The 19,988-nt window shown below is 50.4% G+C and overlaps 3 protein-coding genes across 18 annotated transcripts in view; 1 reads left to right on the top strand and 2 right to left on the bottom strand.

The window, feature by feature from the left end:
• anks1b (ankyrin repeat and sterile alpha motif domain containing 1B) overlaps positions 1–1,751 on the bottom strand; it is a 52,703-nt gene extending 50,952 nt beyond the window's left edge. For 3 of the 10 annotated variants that reach the window (XM_061761611.1, XM_061761614.1, XM_061761620.1), the window contains exon 1: positions 1,207–1,739. In XM_061761611.1, the coding sequence (XP_061617595.1) occupies positions 1,207–1,337 (131 nt within the window). In that variant the 5' untranslated portion in view covers positions 1,338–1,739. Of the gene's footprint in view, positions 1–1,206 lie in introns of all 10 variants that reach the window. The other 7 variants (XM_061761615.1, XM_061761617.1, XR_009786344.1 and 4 more) reach the window with 6 other exon arrangements.
• A 734-nt stretch (positions 1,752–2,485) lies between these two features.
• bltp3b (bridge-like lipid transfer protein family member 3B) lies at positions 2,486–16,240 on the bottom strand. Of its 7 annotated transcripts, XM_061761606.1 has the most exons (24): positions 15,080–16,232; positions 12,530–12,692; positions 12,407–12,445; positions 12,233–12,324; positions 11,974–12,163; positions 11,696–11,836; positions 11,306–11,473; positions 11,050–11,230; positions 10,889–10,972; positions 10,560–10,715; positions 10,126–10,238; positions 9,922–10,063; positions 9,635–9,828; positions 8,805–9,503; positions 7,720–8,306; positions 6,925–7,008; positions 6,564–6,712; positions 6,272–6,420; positions 6,049–6,199; positions 5,446–5,481; positions 3,659–3,921; positions 3,380–3,482; positions 3,216–3,307; positions 2,486–3,140 (listed from the first exon to the last, which is right to left on the bottom strand). In XM_061761606.1, exons 1-24 carry the CDS (start codon positions 15,121–15,123, stop codon positions 3,012–3,014), a joined length of 4,149 nt encoding a protein of 1,382 aa, XP_061617590.1. In that variant the 5' UTR covers positions 15,124–16,232; the 3' UTR covers positions 2,486–3,011. The 7 variants fall into 7 exon arrangements, with proteins under 7 accessions (XP_061617590.1, XP_061617588.1, XP_061617591.1 ...); XM_061761604.1 differs by having other exon boundaries at positions 3,216–3,482; positions 15,080–16,238; XM_061761607.1 differs by lacking the exon at positions 5,446–5,481 and having other exon boundaries at positions 3,216–3,482; positions 14,245–16,238.
• Positions 16,241–16,322: 82 nt separating this feature from the next.
• Positions 16,323–19,221, top strand: LOC133471757 (cytoskeleton-associated protein 4-like). The gene is made up of 2 exons (XM_061761655.1): positions 16,323–16,748; positions 17,833–19,221. The coding sequence occupies exons 1-2, from the start codon at positions 16,410–16,412 to the stop codon at positions 18,940–18,942; spliced, it is 1,449 nt and encodes a 482-aa protein (XP_061617639.1). The 5' UTR covers positions 16,323–16,409; the 3' UTR covers positions 18,943–19,221.
• The last annotated feature ends 767 nt before the right edge of the window (positions 19,222–19,988 follow it).

Below are 19,988 nucleotides of genomic sequence, written 5' to 3'. Positions count from 1 at the left end.
ACCCATGCGAGGAAATGAGCCGTGACATCACCCGCGTCTCAATTTCCCCACACACGCCAGTCATCCTCTTCTCCTCGTCCGCTTCCTGCGCGCTGACGAGAAGGAACCTCACGACTCAGGAATGCCGCTGGGCAGAGGGGGAGGCCTTCGGGTGGGAAAGCGCCGCGGCCATTCCCCAGCGTGCGAACAGTAAAACGCTCGACATACGCACTAACTGACCTCGGGCAAAAAAAAAAAAATGTTTTTTCATCTTCAGTTCCAGCCATTTTGTTCTTCAGAGATTGTCGAGATCCGATTCGTCATTCTGAGATTTTTTTTGTGGAGCAACACATGTAGACAGACAACATGACAATACTCACTGGCATATATTCTTTATCCTCTACAATTAAAACATGGTGCTCTACTATATTCTTACTTAAGGCCGACCGATTAAGCCTACGGTCGATTTGCTCGGCCCATAGTAGCCCTTTTTCAAATTGTGAAAAAAATAAAAATATAAAATAATGAATCTGTTTTCCTCTCTGTTGTAACGTTCAACATATACTAAAAGACAAAGTATTGTAATACAGTCAAATGTTGTCTGTAATTCATATTTTTATTGTTGGAAGCGTCGGCCTCCAAAAATCCATATCGGTCGAACTCGAGTTCTAACGTCCATTCGCATCGAGTGCTATTTCGCAGACTCAGACTTTTGGGTTTCAGAGGGCCGGAACGGATTGACGGCCTTTCCATTCATTTCAATGGGGAAAGATGATTTGAGATACAAGACCAGATGTTTTGAGTAAACTCGGACCTCAAGGCACCATCGCAGCCTGCTCCTGGGTCAAACCGTCACAGTCGTAAAACCTTTTGTAAGTGTAAAGACGGCAACCGCCGCCATCGACATGATGATTAGTATCTATCGAGCAGTTTGTCTGACGGCGAAACGAAGGTTCAAAGGGCTCCTGGAAGTGGACCGTGGCCCCTAGATGAGAGGCCACGGTCCCCCCCCCCCCCCCTGCTTTGATCTCCCTAATCACCTGTCCCCGGAGAGGAGCTGCTGCAGGGGTGGGAGGAGGCCACCCATCACCTGAGTGCTCCCTTTCAGCTTCTAGTTCTCCACAGGACATCAAAGTAAGTGCCTTTTTGTTTACTACTGTTTGACAGGACCATTTGCAAACACATGAAGCACTCTTGGACGCAAAAGGCAAGAATCCAACTTCTTACCTCAGCAGGTTGGGCAGCGGAATGGAAGCGGAGCCCGAGCCCAGCACGCCCCTCTTGCCGCTCAGCAGCTTCTCCACCACGGCCACGTTCCCGGTGCGGGCGGCCTCCAGCAGCTCCTGCTCCCTCCGCATCCCGAGTGCTGCGCGACGACGCCGGGCCAGCCAGGACCACAATCTCCCATGAAATCAAGGCCCTTTCGCTCCTCCGGTTACGCTGGCGTCACCGTGGAGGCATGCCGCTGGTGCTCCCGCTCGGATGCTGCAGAGCGCTTCCCCCCCCTCCCCCCCGCCGTGCACGGGAGTCCCCGCTCATCCAGACTCGGCGCTCCGGTGCCTCGTCCTCCGGGGAACCCACTGTGGAAGACGCACAGTCTTTTCCCTTCCCCCGAGCGAGCCTCCAGTCTGAAGCCGCTCCTATCCAGCTGACGACCGGCCGGAGGTGCAAGCGTGAGTGCCCAGCCCGGGAAGAGACTCCCCTGCCCGGTCCTCCTTCTCTCGCTCTCCGCCGAACCTTCCGCACTGGCCGGTGCCCCCTGAGTGCAGACAGCTGTCAAGCCCACGCGAAGCTCGCGCTAAGGTTCCGCTTGACGCTTTCACAATAAAACGCTAACCGGATGTGTTATCTTATTCACGTTAATTAACAATAAAATAAAATAGTAAGACTAACATATTGTGTCTAAAACTGCCTTTTATATTAGGTGTTCAATCCATTTCAATACTTGCATAACTTTTGCTCTATTATTATATTGCCTTAGTCTCATCCGATGGACTGTCAATTACTTTGCTCGTTAACATAACGAGCACACCACTGAAAAAAACAACAATGAATTATTCATCAATATTTAAGTTTTTTTGCTAATATATTTAGGTATCAAATGGTGGTGAAATGGCTGTTTTCCTTGCTTTCGACAGACTTTGTATTATTTTGAAAGCCGAATCGGTGACTTCCTGCTCTTCACGCGTATGCTTGACGCACAGTCTGGGCGTGGAAGACAAGGAGGAGGATGCGAAGCCTTTGTTCGACTCTTCAAAATAAAACTAAAATACTGAACAGTCATATAGTGCCAGCTGCATCCACTTTACGCTCATCAATGGGAGGAAAACCGGCACATGCGCAGTCCCACGTTCCTTACTTGAATGGAGAATGATTTCTTTTTTTAAAAAAAAGATAAAATCACAAACAAAAATGAAAATAATTCTCCATTGTATTTTTTTTAAATTTTAAAAAAATTACAAAATAAAAGGCTAAAAGAAAAAAAAGGTCACTTTCTTCACATTAGTTCTCGCTCTTTTTTTTTTTTAATCAGCATGTCAGCAGCTTCAACAGACAAATTATGACGTGATAATAATCCTGCCTTTTGTACATTTCAATGAAGCGCAGAAAGACGCACAAAGAGCATTGAAGCGACGCTGCGCGTATGCGCTGTACATTTTGTCCTAGAAAAATAGGTGGGAAGCGGCCCAACCCATAAAAACCCATCTGGGGAATGAAATGCTAGTTCTCACAGATGTGCGCACATTCAACACTGTGGAACCGCTCTGACCCGTGTACAAAAGAGCTCCCACATTCTAAAATGACCAAAAAAAACACACACAAATAAGAGCATGATGTGCAAAATTGATCTTTTCCTGGCGACATTCCTCAGTAACATTCACGAAGATTTGATTCGACCGTTTTAAGTCCACATCACAACACACGCACACTTCATTTGTGTTAAAAAAAAAAAAAAAACAACAAAAAAGTCTCTGCATTGCTTCATGGAGGAATCGTGACGTTGGGAAAGAAAACGTCCACGTGGCGAGCGGCTAGCTGGTGTTGACCTTGAGGCTGTTGATTTGGTGCAGCAGCGAGTCCCTCTCCATCTGAACCTCGGCCAGCGCCATTTTGGCCCGGGACAGCTCCACTTTCAGGCATTCGTTCTCCTCCATCAGCATCTGCGGGACAGCTCGTTGTGTAACGCGCGCATCGGGAAAACGCCCACATCGCCCGCTTCCATCGAGCTCACTCACTTGTTCGTGGGTCGAGGGGGCGGCGGGGGCGGTCTCGGCGACGGGACTCGAGGCGCCGTCCGTCGACGACGAGCGTTTCGCCTGGGCGTCCGCTGCGGGGGGAGGAAACACAAGCGGGGTTACGTAACCGCGGGTTGTGTCAGCGTCACGCGCGGGCGTCTGACCTCCGACGGAGAAGGCGCCGTCGTCCCGTCGGTGGACGACCAGGCTGTCCACGTGCAGCGTGATGGGCTCAGAGTCGGACGGGGTTTCGCGTTGCCCGTCGTCCTTCGGGAAAGGAAACGTGGAAGTAAGCTAAGATAAGCTAACTTGCACTTCAAACAAATGTCTTTTGTTTTTATCTGTCGGTCTGTCTGCCTTTTACGTGTGATTGTTTTCACGAGGGTCCGACTCATTTTCCCCTTTAAGTTTGTATTTGGGCAACGTTTTCCCCCACAACTCACCTTCAAGTGTATGTGCGTGTCCCGTACGCTGATCTCCATGGGCAACACCCGCGGCGTCGTGTCTTCCTCCAGGAAGTGGGCCAGGTTGCGCAGCGTGGACACGAGCAGGCCGGCCCGGTAGCCGTGCAGATGCAGCTGCAGGAAGCCGTTACGCTCGGCCAGCGGCGAGCGGGCGGCGGCGTGCGGCCCGCTCTCCAGCCGGGCGTGCAGCTCCGGGTGGCGGCGGGGGGCCCCCGTGGCCGGTGAGCGCACCTCGCCCCCGCCTGCGAGGAGAAGACGCAGGCGACAAATGGTTATCTAAATGTGTTGTGAGTCGGTGTTGGACGTATTTAATGAACAGCAACGTTATTATTTTACAGAAACTGATAGGAAAAAGAGGATTTACTGTAAGAAAAAGAAAGGTAGGATTTTGCGGAATCCCTCAGGCTTTGTGGAAGCGGAGGTGTGTAATTATTGCTTTGAACCAGAGATTAGAGGCGACACTGGTGGAGTTTTTTTGTCAAGGAGACGCCACAAAGCGACAAAAAGCGCTGCAAAGTCGGAAGAAGAGCTTTGGCCACGTATGAACGGAACATGACCTTCGTGCGGCAGAAGAAAGTGGAGCAAACTTAACTCATTCACAGCCGTTGTATTCGTCGACTGGAATCCGACCGTTAACTGCCACCGACGTATTTATTCGTCAAGTATGTTTTTCAACAGGTCGGCAAGGAAGAGCTTGTCTGTGAAATTCAGGTTTGTAAACCGCTGTACTGGCTAACAGTTCCCTGTAGGTGGCGACGTTGCATCGCTTTGGATTTGAGATCGGCACAGGTTTTCAGTAGAAGATAAAGATTAGAAGGTGAATTTCGGCTTGTCTCAACAATTTGGAGGGAGAGAAATGCTCACACGTTTAAGGTCGGACAAGTTTAGGCACCTGGCGCAAGAGGAGCGCCAACTCATTCTTTTGGAAGGTTTGGTTCTTATATTGTTACAGAACATAATATTCTGTGGTTCTTGAAAGATCAGTCAAACCGCTCCGAAACGGCTGGCAACATGGGGAACTCTGCTTTCGGAAATTTCACACCTGCAGGACGATACCTGTGTGTAATTGAACTCATTACAGGAACCAGGCTGTGAAGTTTAACACCTGACAGTCACAGCGACCGCAACCATTGTGCGATGTATGTCTCACTAATCCAACGATCTGATTGCGGTATGTGGGTAAAAGGCATCGTCGAATACGTGCGGGGCGTCAGTGTTGCAGGACTGAGAAAAAGAGAGAAGTCATCATGTGATGTCAGGGTTAATAACACAGCAACAGCAGGTCCAAAAGAAGGGGGGGTTCGTGTGGAGCGAGATAGCTGGAAGCAGCGAGAGGCTTTCTCTCATCGGCAGAAATCAGTGGAGTGAAACTGCAAAGTCTGCTGCTGCAGTGGCGAGATGAGGGTGGAGGGAAGCGCGAGGGTGGGGTGGGTGGTGGTGATGTGAGAGGGAGGCTGAGTCAGTCAGGCAGCGAGGAAGATTCGGGATCTGCACTTAATTCCACTGGCACGCACATTGGTCTTAAGGTTGCGCGCTTAATGTTGCGCATAATGGGAGCGCTGCGTCAATTAACGTCAAATGCACGAAAGGGAGAAAGAAAAGAAAAGCGCTCAATGGAGGATACGGAACATGACGCCATTTCACGCGCATGACCTCCGCGCGTGTGGCTGAAGCAGAGGCGACTGGAAGAGAAGTGCCACGCACACACATCAACACACATGAGCATGCGCACGAAGTTAGAGGGGGCTCGTGAACACAAACGTTACCTTGGCTGCTCTGAGCCGGCATTGAACGCACCATTCCTGCAGGGTAAATACGACCGAGGCGTGCGTTAGTGCAGTGTTTTCCAACCTTCGCTGAGCCGAGGAACATATTGTATTTTACATTTAAAACGCCTCAAGGCACACCGCCAAACATAAATGCTGCGTCTTGAGACACGAGCAGTCGTTTGGCCGATATTTTCCTTGAGAAGAACCAGCAGATGGTGAACAATTCTCTCAAAGTCTTAACAAATTAAACTCGAGGCACCACGGTAGACTGAAATAATGATCTTGTCTCAATTATTTACTCTCCAAAAAAAATGAGTCAAATCTTGGCCCGTTTGGTAAAACACTTCTATTATCTTGTTGTATGAATGAATGTCAAAAAGAGTATACACTTGTTAATTGTGCCATCTAGTGGAAGAATAATTAATTGTTCTGTGGGGGGGGTCACTATAAGTCGCTGGCGTAGTTAGACAAAAAAAGAATCACTGTGTGAGTGTGTTGAGGGTCTGTGGCTGGCCAAATGATACACTGTGCCCTTAATAATAGAGAAAAAATGAAGTCGTTGTCAAAATTGCAGGTGGGCGGGCGGGCGGGCGGGCTCACCCAGGCTGCGGCTGCTGAGGTACTGCCGCAGGCTGACGTTGCCCAGCTGCACGGGCGTGACTTTGTCCACCTCCAGAGCCACGGCGGTGCTCTCGCCCACCGCCTCCACGCCCACGCACACCGAGTGGACCTTCAGCACCAGCACCGACACCTGGACGACGCACACTCATTACCGAATCTCACACGCACATACGTAGTCGAGCAAACCTGTCGGAAGTCTTACGATGTCCTTGGAGGGTTCGTCGATGCTCTGCGACGCGGCGCTGACGGTGTCAGGGGACACGCCTCCTTCCTGCTCCGGGCCGGGCGCGGCGGCGGCGGCCTCCGCCGAGCTCTCGTTGGTGGCCTTGAATCCTGAGACGGACATGTCATCTGTGTAAAGGTAACACGAAGAGCAGACATTGGTTCTTTGGTGCTGTACAAGGCTGCCCCCCGGTGGGTGAGACTGGAAATAGGAACTACATTCATTTTCCTGCAGGATATTAATTATCATGTGTGTGTGTGTCTGTGTGCACCTCTTTCCAGCAGGCTGTAGGCGTCGCCGTCCTCCAGCAGGTAGCTGTCAATGGATACGTTGTCCAGCGACTGCAGCGACGGACTCTTCTTCATGTTCTTGTAGGACACCGAGAAAGTGGACTGCGAGCGGTCGCGCATCAGACGCCCGCTGCGACACACAAACACACAAAACAGTTGTGGGACGCACGCCTTCACGTAGGACGACGAGTGTTCGTGCATGGCTAGTCGCATGGAGACAGCAAATGCAGCCAATTTATGTAACGCGCAGAGACGAGAAGCATGCAAACATGCAAATACACACGCTAACACACAAATGTTAATTAGCACGGCTAGATAGTGGCAGATCCATTGGGGCCTTACATGTTGGACATGGAATAAAGGGAGGTGGATCTGCTGGTAGATGAGGAGCTGAGGAGATCGGAAACGACAGACAAACTTCCTTTCCTTGGTAGAGAGAGAACACACACACACACACACACACACACACACCTTGCAAGAGTCAAAAGCGAAAAGGCCAAAAAAGGAATTTGAGAAATGTTGCCGACGAGGACGAAATGCAAAGCGATGATAGCGAGGTGAAGAAAGAGAGAACATCCATACTGAAACACATTGCAGGTGTTCATGGATGTAAACACTTAAAGTCAGACCAGAGACAGGAAACAGGAACCAAGGGTTAGTCTCGTAAATTAAACTACAATTAAAAAAAAAAAAAATTATAAAATTAGCAGTCTTTGCATCTTATCTCGGCTGGATTGCTGTAATGCGCTTCATTTTGGAGTCAGCCAGCCCTACCTCAAACATCTCCAACTAATAAAAAGTAAACTAAAATTAAGCATTTGAAAAAAAATAAAAAATAAAAAATCTTGTAAAAACTAACAAATGCAAGGTAAAACTCATTACAACTAACTGAATGGCTTTATTTCTTCTCATACCAAACAAGTTTTGAAAGTGTTTTTTTTTTTTTAATATTTGCACCACTTTCCACGGAAATAATACAGATAATGCTGGGGGAAAAAAAAGAAAATTATGGAAAAATCTCAAAACTATTACAACCTTGGCACCAACATTTTGTATGATTTATTGAAGTCTGTTAGATGTTCATGGAATTGTGTGAAGAGAAGCGGAAGAATTGTTTTCTTCGAAGATGACAAATACCTGGATGTGGACTGGGGCATCTTGGCGGCCGCAGCTTTGTCCTCACAAAGCGGCTCACCTGTCGCTTTTTGCAACCCGCTTTCGTCCTCGCCGGCGAAAACCTCGGCCACCATCTCCCCACCTTCATCGGAATTCCACCTCCCGGCATTCTTAGCAGAAGGAGTCCTCTCCTCCAGTGAGGGCTTGTGATTTGACGCCACAGCGGCGGTGGGCACGAGCGGGTCGGGCCCCCGTGGCGCTTTTGCGTCGGCGACGTCTCCACACAACATTTGATCCACGCTGGAGCTCCCTTTACCTTCTCCCTCGGCGCCCGGCTCCATGGTTCCTCTGCTTTCCGAAGGGGACAGCTCAGAACCGAGAGGAGATCCGGAGCCTTCCGGCTGGGCGACGGGCTTGAGGAGGAGGGAGACCTCGGCGCTCTTGAGCAGGAGGCCCAGGCAGACGGCGAAGGGCCGGTGGTCGGCGGGGCGCTGAGCCGGAGCCTTGCGCAGCCCTCCCATCTCCTCCAGGTCCTGCTGCAAGGTCTGCTGCAGGGCCTTGATGCTGCGCTGCAGACGCATCAGGAACACGTACTGCTGGTGGCTCACCTGGAAAAACACCAAAACAGTCTACACCAGGGGTGGACAAAGTTCTATGTATGTCATTTTTACGCATTATTAACCAACTTAAAGAGTTGAAAATAGCTTGAGAACAAATCTATTAAGTGTCTTGAAGGCTGTGCGGGAGCCGTGTGGCGTTCGTCGCCTCAAGATCGATGTTTATGAGAAAACAAGTGAAAATTTGAGTAAGCTTGTTTTGTTAAGAAAATGGATTATTACTGTGGTGCTTCAGTGGAGAAGGAAGCGATTAGCCTCTATGTAAAAAAAAAGCCTCTATGTAAACACATTTTTTTTTTAAATGAATAAATATATTATTATTAGTAGCAGCAGTTGTCAGGGGCATGGGAGATGTGGGTGTCACATAGCCACCATTTTTTTTTTTTTTTACACCCACATTTTTCACATGACGGCCAGACTTCGGATACCCTCGTTGTAAACTATCACGAGGTCCAATTTATAATCGGAACAGCCGTCAAGTAAGCATACCTGAGCGCTTAGATGCTTTTGAACATGCACCAGCATGTGGACATCAGCATCTTTGCTGGAAGACGTCGAAGGAGAAGAAGGCAAACTGTCTAACGATTGCGGTTTATGGAGTCCGTTCGACGGATTGTGGGACGGCGCGGGCGCGCTGTCGGCGCTGTAGAACTCCTTCAGCAGCCGCTTCCTTTGCAGGCGCCCGGCGGACTCTGCTGAGGAGCTCTGGGACGTTCCTCTCAGCTTCTCCTGGTGCTGGAGGAGCTTGGCGGGCTGGCAGGCCCACACGGTGAGGGGGAAAGAGTCCACGAAGGGCTGCGGCCGCCCTTTTCCCTCGTAGTCCACCCAAAATTGTGCAAAGTGCAGCGCCCAAAAGTCAGCGGCTGCCGGCATTTTGAGGGCGTCGGCCCTCATGGCGGGCACCACCAGGCCCCGGTAGATGTCGTGCAGCCGAGTGTCCTGCTCGTGGGCGTGGGAGTGGAAAACGGGGTGGAGGAGCGGCAGCGAGGACGAGGAGCGAGGAAAGGAGACGAAGGAGGGCGAGAAGAAGGGCTCCTCCTGGAAGGCGTGCAGGAGGGCCTCCAGGTGGGCGCGGGTGCAGTTGGCCGGGTGCCGGGTGTTGGTGGCCACCATCTCGGACGTCTGCACCGAGACGGAGCGAGGAAGGTCGGGCGGGCAGGAGGGGTCCCGATCGGCCGGGATCACCAGCTGGAAGGAGAGAAAGATGATTAGTGAACACGCCAGCCATTCTGTATACATATTCCATATTTTCTCTAAGCAAAGGGGGCAAAAAATAAATAAGTAAAAAAGTCGATCCACTCCACGTTCCCGTGTCTTACCTTCAGCATGAGGCCGTCCACCTTGATGTCCACGTGCTCGTCGGGCTTCTGCGAGTCGTTGAGCTTGTAGATCTCCATGAACTGCTCCAGACTCTGCCGCAGGTCCAGAGCGAACAGGTTGATCCACACCAGGCTGCGGGGATCCAGGACCAGCTGCAGGGCGTTCAGCTGCGCGTACAGATTGGGACACGGGACTGCGGGAGCACGGCGAAATCAAAGGCTGTCATTGTGGACGGCGAAAGCTTGCCACCATTTTCGACACCTCTGCTGTTTTGGCTCGGTCTTACCGGGATAGTCTTTTCCGTCTGGGAAATAGTACTCGGTGAACTCGACGTGGATGGCCGGCATCTCTGGAGGAAGGTACAAGGACTTCTTGTTGCAGGAGATCATGGTCTTGGGACTGGAGCGACGCTGGTCCGCCGTGGACACCTGCCAACCGCAAAATTTAAGTTAGCGGGAACCACGACTCACGGTTTAGGCCAAAAGCCGACCTGGTAGATGCTGAAGTCGGCCACCCTGAGGACCACGGAGCTGGACATGAGCTGCGTCTTGTGACTCTCAGGCAGAGGGCTGAAGGACGAGGTGGACGACGTGTTGATCTTCCCTTCAGAGAAACAAGGACACCAAAAAATGAGAACGTCGCCCCGAAAAGAGCGACGAAGGGGAGACGGCCGAGCCTCACGCAAGGTGTGCACCACCGCACCGAACCGTGCGCACGCACACACACCGCGGTACCTGACTCGAGGCACCAGCAGCACTGGGCTGGAGCCTGCGTACGTGGGCTCCATTCTACCAGGGGTCCATCTGCCTCCCTAAGCTCAATTGGCCAATACACATCGTCCCTAACGGACACTGGGGACAGAAAACCCACTGCGTGTCTGCGTGTGATGACACTGACGCGTATCAGTGATCAAGGTGCGCTTACCAGGTGAGCTGTGCGCAGGAGCCGCGCCCTGCTGGCCTCGCACCACGTTCTTCAGCATCTCCACGTTGGACTTGAACTCGTCCAGGAGGCCGCGCGCCCAGTCCTCTCGCTTTTTGGTGGCCTCGCTGTAGTGCATCCAGTGGCTGCAGCTGTCACCTGGGAGAGGGAGCATTTATGAGCATGAAGTTTGCAAGAGAATAACAAAAACAGCAACCTAGTTTAATACGAATAAAGTGGTAACATTATGAAAATGCTTTGCTGCAACTTTATGAGAACAAAGCTGGAATACAAGAAGAAAAGGGCAAAATTTGGTGAGACTGCTTGCGCACCGGCTCTGTGGAACGGGTAGTAGTCCAGCGTGATGGAGCTGAAGGACAACTGCATGGCTCCACCGGAGATCCTCTTGTTGTTCGCTGCACAGAAAGACCAAAAACAGTTCTATGAAAGGGAGAAAAAAAACAACACGCAGGGGGGTCCGATGTTCCGCCACCTTTGTCGGCGCCGTGGATGTCGTCGCAGATGTGCAGGTCCAGGTGCGTGATCTGCAGGTGGTGCGAGGTCTCGCACACGTCGTAGTCGCTGAACAGCTCGGCCATGGTGGCGCTCTGCTCGGCGGCCGTCGACGTCTGCTGCGTGCGCGCCTGCTGGGCCGAGGGCGCCCCGGACGACACCTGCGCGGCCGAGACGCGGGAAGTGAATTTTTCCTCGGGAGGTCAAGTGGACGCGCTCGCGCGGGCGGTCTTCACCTGCTCCTCGGTGGCCAAGCTCTTCCTCTGCTGCGCCGACTTCTCCATGGCCTCGCTGAGCGACTTGGCGTACTGCACCATGGCTTTGAGCTGCGAGTCGGTCAGCACCCACAGAAGGTCGTCCAGGATCAGAACCAGCTTGGAGGCCACCACGTTGCAGTCCTTCATCTGCAGCGAACAGAAGGACCGACTCGACTCAAATCGAATCAATTGAATTGAATGGATAGATTATAGATTATTCTACCGATTATCCCATCGATTAATTAGATATTAAACAATAAGGTTCAAGTGAGGTGTCGGTATTATTTTTGTCCACTTGGGGTCACCATCCTCACAATCTCAACTGTAGTATCTGCAACTGGCGTGTGTGTGCGCGAGCGCGCGTCTTACGCGTCGCTTGAGCGTGACTCGAATTTTGGACTGGTTGGTGATGAGGCGAATGGGTGCGCTCAGCATGTCGTGCTCGGCGCTCTGGATGGCGTCGGCCTCGATGCGGATCATCTGCCAGCTGATCTCCTTGAACGTCAGGAGCTGGAACACACACAAACGGAATATTAAAATAATATCTTGTAATATTATGAGAATAGCGTGGCAATGACGCAGCGGCTCCAGCAGATGGAGCTACGCGGAAAAAAAGCTTTTTTGCGGAAATGCGGCCGTTTGCGGACCTCTCCCCGTTGCGGGTCCTGTATGCGCGTGAAGCGCAGGTTGCTGACGCACCAGGTGGTGTTGACGCTGTACACCTGCAGCTGCGAGAGCTCGAAGGACGCGTTGAAGGCCTTGGCGCTGATGCGGATCACGATGGAGTTGATGGACAGCGACATGCCCTCCACCACCTTCTCCGCGAAGCCGTACTCGCTGGAAACGTCGAAATACGAACGCGTCAACCAGGATTTTCTTATTTTTGAGGGGGCGTGGGGGTCTCACCTCTGGCCGGAGGCGGTGGCTATGGGGGAGGGGCCGTTGGGGGGGCGGGGTTCATCGCAGGTGCTCATTTCCATTTCCACTTTATCCAGTGTCTGGAAGACCAAAACAAAAACCGCACCACTGAATTTGCTCATTCAAGGTGTTTTGAGGACTACTGAGCAGTGCGGAGCTTACCAGAGAAATTGGGTGAGTCTTCAACTTGGTCCACGGGATCTGTCGGTGGGATAGTCCAATGAAAAATCACCTAATGTACAACCGTAAATGATGAATAGCAATTGAAAATGTACGACTACGCACGCGAATGGCAGCCTTGTTGCAGCACACGCGGTTGATGGCCAGCCAGGTGGGAAGATCCAGCAGGCTCTGGAGCACCTCCTCGTCCAGCTCCAGGTTGGTGAGCTGGCCCTCGCCCTTCAGCGTGCTCAGGTTGATCTTGTCGGGCGACAGGTTCTTGGCGAACCTGCCGGCACGCACAGGGGAGATTAAGGCTTCGTTAAAATCTGGAAAACTCCATTTTCTGTTAGAAAGTAAAGTCAATTCTGGAGGATTTTTTTTTTTTTTTTTTTTTTTTTTTTTTTTTAAGAGTCATGTTTCTACTATAATGAAGTCTGAATTTTGCAAGCAATTTTATGAGAACATAATAGTAATATTACAATATATATGACAACATGTAGCGCGACAGTGCTCATCTTTATACTTTGTCTCAAACTGAGGCTTGGGCACTAACAAAAAAAAGGAATAAAACATGAGTTTTTGAGACACAAAACATGGTCATACCAACCTCCTTTCTGCTCCCTCAAAGCAAATTACACGTTATCGTTCAAGCCCAATATTAGCATTTTGGACCGCAAGGTCTTTAGCACTTTCACTGTTTGTCCATCAAGGTTTTTTGTTTTTTTTCTCCTCCTGTGTGCGTTTGTGTTCCCACTGCAGGTTTGCTCTTTGGTTCGAGCAAACACACAAGCTGGGCGTCCGTCCATGACGTCCTCTGTGCTTCCCGCCATGATGAACGGGAATGTCGAAATAAGAAAGTGCTTGTATTGACTGGACAAGAGCTGCAGTACAAAATCTTGAAAACAAAAAGTGTCCAGAGAGTGTGAAGCACTAAAAACAGTGCAGGAGTTTTTTTTGTTTGTTTTGTTCTACAAGCAGCATCACATTCCTCTCCAGTTCTATGAATTATTTAGCAGAGGCAACCTGGACAATGGCTAAACACACACACAAAACAAACAAACAAAAAACACACACACACTTGCACGTTGCACCTTCACGAGATATTGCAATATAAGAATAAGAGTCGGAATATGCTCAAATATAATGTCAAAATTTGAAAATAAAAAGAGCAATTTCATAAAAATACAATATTTTTTACAAGAACATGGCCGTAATATTTTGAGAAATATTTTGCAAATAAACCAGTAAAATTAGAGGGGAAAATTCACAATTTTACATGAACATTTCTTTCCCACTTTTACCAGCTTTAAGATGTAATTTTTTATTTTATTTAAGAGAATAAAAGTCCAAATATAGAAAAAAAAAGACAGAAATTGTAATTGTAATTTCATGAGACAAAAAGTCCAAGTATTAGAAGTGTAAATATCACAAGAAAATTTTTTTGAAAGTTTATGAGAATATTGCACAAATGTAGAAATTTTCCAAGATTTTTTTGTTGTGCGCACTACCGCCACCTACAGGACTGGAGAAGAACAGCATCTCCCGGCATGATGTAAAGATTGTTCAACCATATTATATTATATTACATTACAGCCAGAGTGTCCAACACTGCCGGTGAAGGTCGAGGGATTGTTTAAGACCTGCAGATAGCGTGAAGGTTAGCACGATGCACAAAAGCTACATCCTGGCAAATATCGCTCTCACACTCGCACACAGTGACTCAAGTGCAGCCACAGCCAGCTGTGACTCATGCCGTCATAGTGGTGGGATGAATGGATTCATAAAATAACGGTGAGCTGCAGACCTAATTATAGTAAGCATCAGCTTTACAGCTTTACCACATCTGCTGCCTCGGTGAAGTCTCGCACGTACGTTTGCACCCCAGTCGACACCCGCAACCACAACGACTCGACTTCGACAAACTTCTGAATGGCTGATTTGCATAAATGAAGAAAAGAGGCTGATAAAATTGCCAGCAGGTGGATGGTGGGAATAACAATGGGTGACGTCACAGGAGCTCAGCCATTGAAGAGTCCCTGGAGGAAACCCTGGAAAGGAATAAATAATGCAGCCACCTTATAGCTAGTTTTAAAAAAATAAAAATGAAAAATAAAAACATGGAGTGAGCAAATTATACACATTTAGAATTTTAAACAACACCTCTGAAGCGGAATATGGTTATCAAGGGGTGCAATGAGATGACATGGCAAGTTTAATGGGGTGAAAACAAAAGATACTCGCTGTTATGGAATGACACGTTGAAACACGTTTGTGTTGCTCCACAGTTGATATTCAATAATATAAAAGTATAATATTTAGGAGAGTATGTGACGTTGAAGGCACGACTGAGATTGTAATTTGAATAAATCAGACTCTGAAGGGCGACCGGTTGAACCTGCCATTTAGCCTGGCGAGGGAGGGATTAGCCCCGCTAGCTTGTTAGCTTAGCCCGGCTAGCTCCGTGAGCTCAGCGGGTCAGTGGAGGGGAAAAGGCCACTTGACAGTCGCCACGCGGCGGCTGCGAGGGCAGACACGCCGCCCGGAGCCACAGTGACGAACAACAGCGTCTTTCCGTCGGACCTTGCAGGTGGTTAACCCTCGAGCGGCTTCTGGATGACGGCTGAATCCGCCACCCGAGCCCCCCTCCCCCGGTTGTGAGTGTGCCTCGCTGACCTGGAGAGATGCTTCAAGATTTGCTTCTTGATGAGCCCCGCCATGGCGCCGCGAAGTCTGGTAGCCTTGCCCCCCGGGTGGCTGCTTCGCTGGCCGGCTTCGGGTGGACACGACACGGGCGACTCAAAATGCGGCCGTCCTCATTTTTGGACCGTGTTGCCGCTTCATTTTTCCGGGGAGGGGGTTCGGGGCCTGAGTTGGCGGTCCTCGCAGACAAAGCATAGCACGGTGCTGGTACTCTTCCTCATCCAGGTAGGAGCTCCGAAGACAGGGCGGGCCCGGAGAGACGCTCTCCCCGAGGTGAGCACCTGGATGGCGGCGGGCGGCGTCTGCTGTCACCCGGACTGGGCGTGCAGTCGTGGTGCATTCAGGGGACGCTCGGAAATAATCACTTTGAAGGAATCGTGCCTTTTCTGTTCCATTTCGGTCCAAATGCAATACAGTTGTCCCTCGAAAGCTAGTTTACTTGAAGAAAAAAAAAAAAGAATGCCCTCATGGAATGTTTGTGAATTTGTCACTAAAGTGGGACTCGTCATTAAGTGTACGTCTCAAGCAAGGTCTTTGCAAATGCTCATTTTAAGACTTGTGTGTTGTATTAACAAATGTTATCGCCATAAAGGCTCCGTTTCCCATAAAAGTCCATGGATTGGATCGCTCTTTGATTGAAGAAAAACCAAGTGTCTGTAGTATACGTAGACATTAATTTGGCGCCCTCTAGTGGACCACAGAGGTAGAACTGCCAGCGTTTTGTGCTATTTGTTACCTTTTCCTTTTTGTAGGAGCTTTTGTGACATTGTTTTTCCAGATTACACATCATTGAATGGAAAAAAACAAGATTATTTTTTTGTCTCTGAACTCAATCCCAAAACAGACAGACGTGATAATTAGTTAGGCATAGTTTGTCAAACAAGGGCGCTTTGTTTCTTAGAAACTTGTGAGCTGGCATTATGGGATGTGGCAGGAGGCCATTTGCCACGTATGAGGGGAGGTGCTCTGCTTCGAAACCACGCCCCTAGATTATAACAATAATGCTTTTAAAGTCGAATGCGACACATAAATGCATAATCACCCTAAATGTCAATTACGAAAATGAGCATTTCATATTTCCTGGTACTTTTTGGCACTTTTTTCCGCACGAGTTCCGCTTGCAGTAGTCCAACATGGGACGTCCCAAAAGCCACTGTAAAGACACGACTCGTTTTCTGATACGCTGCTGCAGCACTGAGTTTAAAAAAAAAAAAAAAAAAAACATTCATGCATCCATCCACGACTGCAAAAAGGAGCAGCACGTCAACACGCGTTCTTTCCGCACAGCCCACCTTCAGCGATCATGACGGCGAAGAACCGACAGAAGAGCAACGCCGGCGGCGAGAAAGTCCCGGCCGCTGCCCCGCCGGTGCAGAAGGAGGAAAAGCCCCAGAAAATTAACGGCGTGAGCGGCTCCGCAGGCGCCCAGGGGCACGCGCGCACCCCCGCCAAGAAGAGCGGCAGTTGTTTGGGCACCCTGCTCTCGGTGCTCTTCTACGCGGCCATGATCGCGGGCGCCGGCCTGGCCGCCTTCCACTTGCAGAAGGTGGTCGAGGAGATCCGCCGCACGAGCGCCAAACACGCGGAAAGCGCGCAAATGAGCGCCGAGCTCAGCGGCAAAATGGAGAGCGTCGTTCAACAGGTTCGTTAAAATGTCCTCGCTGCGCACAACTTTGACTGTTTGGTGCATTGTGGCGTCAAAAGTGAGGGAACAGCGACTGTACTTTGTGTACTTTGTGTGGGTCGGCGATGGGGATGGGGGGGGGGGGGGGGGGGGTTTGTGAATGCAGACGTCTGCACATGCATGGCAAGTCTATCAACTCCCTGCATGGAGCCACACGAGCATTACATTTCTGAGGAAGCCCTTTCCTTCCATTATCGCTTCCTGTCCAATTACTTTTGTTTATGTTTATGAATTATTGTTTACGTCCGTCATCATGATCCTCTTTATCGACACAGTAATAATCGACGCTTTTCCATCAGAAGAACATCCCCTAAGAACTCGGAACTTTTAGAGGGCCGTCGTGTGTTCAGACTACAGAAACTATTGTCCAAATTTAGTTTCGGGGTACTTGACGGAGATCCTCGTCTTTTCGTAAGGGATCTTGGACCTTTGGGGTAGGGTCTGCAGCCAGCGCCGAACAAATCTGACTGGAAACTTTTAGTTCCAGGAACTCCAAGTACAGCTATACAGTTTCCCCGACCACAAGAACTGAATTCAGTTCCGGGCTATTTTATCAGGGATTAAAGAAGACCCTAGTAATTTGGAGATGTCCAGGAACCTTTGGGGTGGTGTGGGGTCTGCAGCAAGTTGAAGTACCAGGAACTAACCATTCCTGGAACTTTATTTACAAACACAGTGCATTTCCAGCACAGGAACTAGTGTATTGTGTAAATTTAGTTTGGAGTGCCAAAAGAAGACCCTGTTTGTGGGGATAGGTAGTTCTTTTGAAAGGTCGAGGAACCTTTGGCCTTGTCTGCTGTTATTGGATTGGAGCCTTTTAGTTCTGGGACAAGATGGACTTTAGTCCATGTAAAGTTCCAGGAACATTCAGCCCTCGGTCTATGGACTTCCTGGAAGATACAGTATGTCCAGTGCTACAGACCTGGCCCCGAAGGTTCCCGGACCCCTCGAAAATACTAGGCCCCAATACATTACCCTGGAATGAAAATTAGACAATAGTTCCTGCTGCTCTCCTTAATATTTGGCTACTGTCCAACACCAGGTGGCATCTCTGAAGGGCGCGGTGAACGCGGTGGAGTCATCAATGGCCGCTACCCGTGTGGAGCTGAAGGGCGCCGTGGCCCGGATGGCGCGGGGCGAGGAGGAGACCAGGCGGGTGGAGGAGGCCCTCCAGAAGCTCCAGAAGGACCTCCTCGGGGAGCTCTCCGAGGGCATCGGCGAGGTGAAGGAAGCCCGAGAGCGCGACTTCTCCTCTCTGGAGACGACGGTGGAGCAGCGTCTGGAGGAGGTGAGCCGCTCGGTGCGCGCCAGCGTGGCCGAGTTCACGGACGCCCAGGGCGAGGCCCGGAGCCAACTGGCCGACCTCAAGGCCCGGCTGGGCGGCATCGAAGACCCCGCCGCGGTCAAGCGGGAGCTGGCCGCCATCGTGGACGTGGTGGCCGAGATCAGGGCGGCCAAGCAGGACGCCGACTCCTCCGCCGATTCCATCCGGGAGCAGATCAACTCTGTGAGGGAGGAGCTGCGGACGCGCAGCCAGGAAGTGACATCGCTTTCCCAGGAAGTGGAGTCTGTCAGGTCGGTGGTGCAGGACACGGTGGGAAGTCTCAAGCTGTCCGTGTCCGCCGCCCAGACGGACGTCCAGGCCCTCGGGGACCAAACCGGCACCCTGCGGGGCGGCTTGGAGCAGGCCGCCGAGGGCGTCCGCGACGTGGAGAGGAAGCTGAACGAGGTCGCCGCCCAGACGCAGAAGAGAGCGGACGACATGGAAGCCCGAATCAAAGCCTCGGAGGAGAGCGGGGATTCCGTCGCCGCCAAGGTGGAGTCGCTTCTCTCCCAGTACGACGCCCAGGAGAGCGCTCTGGCTGGGAAGGCCTTCTCCAAGAAGGAGCTGGAGGCCGTGAGCGACCACCTGGAGGAGCTGCGGGCCAACGTGGCGGCCGTGGGGGAGGCGCAGGACTCCCTGGCCGCCACGGACTCGCTCATGGCCCAGCGGGTGGAGGAGTTGGAGAGGCTGGCGGCCGAGACGGGCGCCGAGCACGCCGCCGAGCTGGAGGAGCACCGGCGAGCCATCGCCTCCATGGAGACGGCCTTGGAGGAGGCCGCCCAGACGCTGGCGGCGTTGTCGGAGGCCGGCGGCCAGGCGCAAGAGTAGCAGCACCGCAAACCACAAAACACTCTTTTCTTTGGTAGTAACTTGAAGTTGCACAGGTAGGACAAGACCAGATGGAGGAGCTGGACTGCGGAGCTGTGAATTCAAGACTCAATCTGCACTGTTAGTTACATTTACTTTTTTTTTTTTTTTTCAAACTTCCTGCCTGCGCCAAAGATGTTTTTCTTTTTTTTCTTAAGTCAAAAGCAGTAACACCTTGTTGAGCACTCAGTTGTTTACTTTTTTGGGGAGTTTTACAATAAAAACACTTGTTGAACTAAACGTCCCATTTTCCTGTTAACTCGTAAATTAAATTCAATTAACGATAACCTTCTTGTTCCACAATGACAAGAACCAAGAAGGAGAAGTTCCCAGAACTTTGATGTGGAATTGCAGCTGCAGAGACAGTAGAGACGAAGCGAAGGCATCAAGGATAAAAGTTACAAGAAATTTAGGAATTCAATTTATTAATATCAAATCGTTAGCCTGATAGCTTAATTGCTTTTGACACCAAGTACCACCTAAAAAAACACTTGGCTCTCCAAATACCACCGTAAAGACCGACATTAAAACACAGTGTCGTAGTAGGTAGTGTACATCAAAAACTAAGCAGTTTTAGCCCTAAAACGTATTTTTTGGAATAGTATTGAAATTTTGAATTGAATTCAGTTATTCCTTTGCATACCACTAGAGGGAGAGTGGTACTCGTACAGTACCACGCCTCGGGAGTCACTGGCCAAAGTAAGTCATTTTAAGTCACTGCTGCCAAATCAATATAAAATACCAATATACTTTCTTTGGACTGTGCTATATCGGCTAACAAGATGGGACCACAAACATAATTAGTACTTTTGGTTGCTGGGTCCTTTTTGCTCCCAGAATGGAAAGTACCAAGAACTTCAAAGTTGCCAGAACGTTAGCTGGCTAAGAGTGGTACAAATGCTGCAACATGGCACGTTTCAAGTCCCGAACTCGGAATTTTTGTGTGTTTGGACCTCGGGGACGTTCGTCTGAACTCGATCGACGGTGAGCAAAATAAGAGACTTTAA

Source organism: Phyllopteryx taeniolatus, chromosome 22 (assembly GCF_024500385.1).
Source record: "Phyllopteryx taeniolatus isolate TA_2022b chromosome 22, UOR_Ptae_1.2, whole genome shotgun sequence".
Classification (NCBI taxonomy): domain Eukaryota; kingdom Metazoa; phylum Chordata; class Actinopteri; order Syngnathiformes; family Syngnathidae; genus Phyllopteryx; species Phyllopteryx taeniolatus.
The sequence above is the reverse complement of the archived record's forward strand: the minus strand, read 5'-3'. Positions and strand labels throughout refer to the sequence as shown.